This window comes from Kryptolebias marmoratus, linkage group LG7 (assembly GCF_001649575.2).
Source record: "Kryptolebias marmoratus isolate JLee-2015 linkage group LG7, ASM164957v2, whole genome shotgun sequence".
Classification (NCBI taxonomy): Eukaryota; Metazoa; Chordata; class Actinopteri; order Cyprinodontiformes; family Rivulidae; genus Kryptolebias; species Kryptolebias marmoratus.
Window position 1 is genome coordinate 6,548,061 of NC_051436.1, and position 5,578 is coordinate 6,553,638.

Consider the following 5,578-nt stretch of genomic DNA (forward strand, 5'->3'; position numbering starts at 1 on the left):
GGGGTGGAAGGGGGGGGGGGGGTGGGTTGGGGGTCGTTTCCGCCTTTTACCTGCCGCGCGGGGGCGGAGCCATGCAGCGCACCCCGACGCTGACGAGCCGAGCGCTGCCCTACGGCATGCGGAGACTTTATTTTGCTTTCATTAGCTAACTGTTTTTATCGATCCGGGGCAGGAGGGGGGGTCACAGTGCAATGAAGTTAAAGCGCACACACATGAGAGCGAGCCGACACACACACACACACGCACACACACACACACATACAAACCCTCCCCGTCCCGTTGTCTTCCCCGCATTTCAAAAACAACCCCACGTACAGATTACAAATTACTGCAACAGAAAGAAGCAAGAGAGCAGAAGAGCAGCCACACACACACACACACACACACACACACACACACACGGGAGATGATGCGTCTCCTCTGCATGCATTATGCGAGCGCACGTGTCGGCAATCCAGCTGAGAGCTCTCCCTGCCAATACCACCCTAACCTTGCCCCCGTGGTCAACGCATTCATTTAGTAATGCATCAGGATGAATAAAAAAAAAACTGCACCGTCGGCACTCTGCGAGCGGCGGGCGGCGGCGGCAGCGGCGACCGGGCGCTTCTGCAGAGGCTCTTAAGAGAGATTTCAGCAGATATACGCTGAATATTCAAAGCCATTTGCAGCGGTCAAGAAATGCTCCTGGCTTTTTTTTTTTTTTTAGATTTTCTTCTTCGAGCACCTGGATGGAGTCATCGGGGGGGTTTAACCACTTAAGATCTACTTAAATTCGCTTTAAAAAAAAAAAAAATAAAAAAAATAAAAAAAAAACTCTCCTCGGTTGTTCCGCTGCAGCGCCAACCGGCGGATAAAGTGAGCGAAAGTTGCTCCACTCGGAGTGTTTCGGCTGCATTTTACGGAAGGCCGGGAGCGTCAAACGCCCTCAATGCCGCCGCCGACGTCGTTCCCCCGCTCGGTGCCACCGCTCCTTCCGAGGGGCTCGCCATCTGTCCGCTGGCACCGGCACGTCAGAGGGAATAAAGGCGACATAAACAAAGCTTGGGAACAGAGCTTGGGAAACACGGCGGCTAACAGATGCGGGCAGATTGCGGATTAGGATCCGTCCTTAGATAAAAACCAGATGACATCTGATCGGGGATCTTACCCCGAGGAACGCTCCGCGCCGGCGTTCCCTGGAGGGGTTAACCAGGGCGGGGGATGAATGGAGGGTTTCACACGGCGGCGGCAGCCTGGGATTCGTACAGCAGGTGTGGTGGACTTGTTTTGTTTTGTTTTTTCCTTTTGGAAGCCTGTGTGTGTGTGTGTGTGTGAGCATCAAACAGACGTCCTTTCAGATATGTACATTTTAAAGCTTTGCCAACCAATTAATCGTGCCACTGTTAACGTTTGAGGTGATAAAAATACGACTTTAAAGCGATATACGTTACACCCAAGGATCTGAAGCTGCAGTGCTTTCAAAATGGCCGCGGCGTTCTTCCTCCCCTCGTCTTCTTTACCCTTTAATTTTAAATCCGAGTCCTGCAGCGAACTCAAAACTGAAGAAAAGTACAAAAAAATAATAGTCATAACAGAACCCGACACGACCAGCGGATCGACGACGGCGGCGACGGGGAGGGTTCGGAGGAAGCCTTTCGTCTCGCAGGATTTGGCTCCGACGCCGCTCGGCGCCCGGTGAGGCCAAAAAACCGAAACCGTGACGGGCCGACGCGAAACGAACCCCGGAGGGCGAGGAGCAGTGGTTTGGGTCGCTGCCGCTAACAGAAGATGGCCGTCAACTTCAGCTTCATCGATGGAAAACTGTGGATCTGAGACACTCGGGATGTGAAAGGGGCGGACACTGGAAAACATCCCAACATGGAAATGATTGGGAATTAAATGAAAATAGGGGGTAATAAAAAAAAAAAAAAAAAACGTATCTCGAGTCCGACCCAAAAATTCTGAAAGCAACTCATTTAATTTATTTCCATTTGTCCCCACATGTCCAGGTCTGGTTGTTTTAGTTAAAAGACCTCCAGTGTTTCAAAATTCCAGGTTTATTCCCGTTTATTCCTCTTAGTTCCGGTTGATTCCGATGAATTCCCATTAATTCTAATAGAAAGTTGCCAACTTTCCAATTCCCGGAGGATCTTTCTTCTTCCAAAATCAAAAAAATAAAAGGTTGAACTTCCTGTTTCCTTCAAACGCTTCATCAACTAACATCCAGACCACACACACACACACACACACACATACACACACACATCCTCCCAATCAGAATCAGATCGCTCTAACAGTTCTCAGGAACGACAGATCATCCACTTTTCAGTGATTTTCACCTGCTAGATCTGATTAAACTAAATGGCGCCACTTCACAATAAAGGTCCCCTTATAAAGGATTAATTAACGCTTTATAAACAGCTCAGTGGTGAGTTTGTAAGCAGCTTATAAAACATTTATAAATCACAGTTCATCCATTGATGCCGGCTCAGGATTTGCCAAACAGCGAGCCGGCTTCAGTGAACATCGTTTCGTTACCGTTTTGTAAACGACCAGTAAAGCTTTATAACGCACGCACAAGCTGCTTATAAAGCATTAATAAACCCTTCATAATGGGACGTGGAACCCACGAAATAAAAGCAGGATTTCAAAGCAAAAGGTCCAAATCTTTCATTAGTTTATAATAATAATAACATGTCAGTATTAGTGTTACGGTCGGTGAGCTTTAAAACTTGGCAACAAGCAGATCGTTTTCACTCACAGGGTTTCCTAAAGCTTACTGACTAGTTATTAATCCTTTATAAGGGTTTTATTGTAAAGTGGAACCTGAGCCGTCAAACTGTGTCCAAGGCTGCGTCAGTTCATGTGATTTATTATTTTTATTTTAAGAATAATCGCCGCTGGAGGATATTTCCGGGTGATTCACGCTTGAAAATCTGGAGCTGAGCGGCTGGTGGACGAAACTCAGCAGCCTCGCTCAGATCGCTGCTTAAATGAAATAAACAAACAAAAAAAAAAACGGAGCGACAAACGGAGCGACAGGCGGCCGAGTGAATCCTCCCGAGCGGACTCGCAGAATCCCCCGGAAAAACGACAAACTAACAACCCCTTTATCGGCGTTATAAGTCATTAGTGAGCTTGCGTGGAAGAGGCGAGGAAGAGGGGAGGAAGAGGAGGGGAGAGCGCAGACAGGGAGGGACGATTCCAGCCGAACGCCGAGGAGAGAGCCGGCGATGGTTGCGGAGCGGCGTGCAGATGCATTGAATTAGTTGCGGTCGGAAAAGCCTTGGCCTCAGACCAGCGCTTTCAATAAGACGTGGTGAGGAGGAGAGGGGGTGGAAACACTCTCTCGCTCGACAACAAACACACACACACACACATGGAGTTCCCACTTCTGTCCGAGGACGTCGTACCTCGCTCGGCTCGTAAACAAAGCGGCGCGCTGACGGCGGAGACGCTCTGCGGTGACGTGGAGGAAACGGAGACGAGGACATTAGGCTCTAAGGACAAGCACCCACATGCATCCATCTTTGAGCAGCGGCAACAGGAATGGTAACCCTTCACCTTTATAAAGTGAGCAAAACAAAAACAAAAAAACAAAAACAAAAAAAACCTCTAAACTGCGCCGGTCCAACTCGGCCACAAACCGACCGACAGATTCAGTTTCAATCCGACCAAGAACTCAGGATTTTAGGCTCGCCTTCTCTCGAGCTGCTCTTCTGAGGCGCTCAGAAAGCCTCAGTTGTTGCCCGCCCCCTTTTTGTATATAATATAATAACCAGAGGGGGGGGTGGCGAGTTTTTTTTGTTTGTTTTCTTTGTTTTAAACACATCTCAGTTGTAGGAAGAGGTGTGGGACAGAGAATGAAAAGAATAACATGAGGAGCAGGTGAGTCGAATGTTGCGGTGAGGGGCGGGGGGGGGCGGGGGGAGAGAGAAAAAATCTCACCTGTTGCTGGTGGAGGAAGGCGGGGTCTCTGGTGCTCAGGCCGACGAAACGATTCGCCGTCGGGGTGCCGGGAGTCGAGTAGCCTGGGCAGACGAGTCGTCACAAAAAGAACGGGATTAAATTACAATCCGCTCAGGACTGGCAGTCCCGATGACATCACTTCAGACCGTTAACCAATCAGAGCGCAGCTGGAGTCCCAACTTTTTTGGGCCCGCTCTGATTTTCAATCAGCTCGATAAATTTGTCGCTTGGTTTTTTTCAAAGATGCACGTCTACAACTGGCTGCCATTCGGAGGCGACCCGATCCAAGATGGCCGCCGCAACTAACCAACGAACATGCGAACGCCCACACCTCGGCCTGTTTTTTTGCAGAAACTGAGCTAAAACTAGTAGCCGAGAGTCTGATCTGAGCGCTAACAGATGGAGCGATTAGGAGTTCGGGGTTATCCGTTAAATCTGTCAGCAAAATATCTCACAAAGTTTTAACGTACGGCTACAACCGATGATGGTCGCCATGACTAATCGGCCTTAGCAAACACAAAAAAGGCTACAAAGGTAAAATTTGGCGTCGAAGAGCAGCTTTTTCGTTGTGTTAGAGGCTCAAAATGGCCGCTTCGTGTTGGTTAGCACATAAAATCGGATTAATCTGACGTCGGTCAAACGTAGCCCGTTTCCCCCCTTTGGTCGGATGTCTTTTTAATAACTGTCTGGCTGCTCGTATCTACAGTGTTATGATTCATTTCTCGGCACATTGGATTGTTGAGATTTGTGATTTTTCTGGTTCCAAAATTACCAGCGAAGGTTTTCACGTCTCGAACTAAACCTGGAAACGATTCTGTTGCTGTGAAAAACTCAAAATAAACGTTCAGCTACAACGGACACAACCATTCACGTGTTTTTGTTGTTTTTTTTTTGGGTTAAAACACACGTTATACACAATAAAGACGACATTCAGCGTGAATACACTGCGTTTGGAGTGTAAAAAAAAAAAAAAAAGCGGCGTCGGCCCACCTTCCGTCGACGTGGTGATGGGCTTGGTGTCGGGCATGGAGAGCGAGACGGGCCGCACGGCGCCGTGGTGCGGGGATGGAGCCAGAACGGGGGTGAAGTGGCCCGGGACCTTTCCGACCCCCTGACCGCTGCTGTTAGGCTGCACGAAGAAAAACAGAAACACACAAAAAAAAAATGAAAAATGAAAAATCACAACATCAACGATCCGCTACGAAAACGAGGCGACAATCGAAGTGCAATAAAAGAGGAACACGAGGTCGAGGTCGCCGCGGTAACCGTTGTCTGTCACTCCCTGACTGGACGGCCGGACAGAACTGCGGACTGAGAAATAAGATAATAAATGATGTTTTCTCTTAGTTGTGTAACTCTGACGTTCGAAAGCCGTCCCGCCTGCTCGTATCGGGCGAACGCCGCGGCCTCTCGGGGAGGTCGGCTTGGAAGACGTGCGGTTTCAGAAAACCCGCCGCCGCCGCCGCCGCCGCACTTCCACGCAACAGTTCTGCCCCCGAAACGAGTTTAACATCCAACCACGATGTCCATTTTTTTTTCTTTCCCCCCCATCCTCGGTGGGGGATATAACTGTTCTGCTTGCGCCGACATAATTAAAACTTAACAACAAAAGGCAGCTAAACCCCCCCCC

At 49.0% G+C, this 5,578-nt stretch overlaps 1 protein-coding gene across 8 annotated transcripts in view; it reads right to left on the bottom strand.

Annotated features, from left to right (window-relative positions):
* Positions 1 to 5,578, bottom strand: part of LOC108234872 (nuclear factor 1 B-type) — a 69,671-nt gene that overhangs the window by 8,816 nt on the left and 55,277 nt on the right. For all 8 annotated transcript variants that reach the window (XM_017414464.3, XM_037976339.1, XM_037976337.1 and 5 more), the window contains 2 exons: positions 4,939 to 5,077; positions 3,928 to 4,010 (listed from right to left, as the gene is read on the bottom strand). In XM_017414464.3, coding sequence (XP_017269953.1) covers positions 3,928 to 4,010; positions 4,939 to 5,077 — 222 coding nt within the window. The remainder of the gene's footprint in view (positions 1 to 3,927; positions 4,011 to 4,938; positions 5,078 to 5,578) is intronic.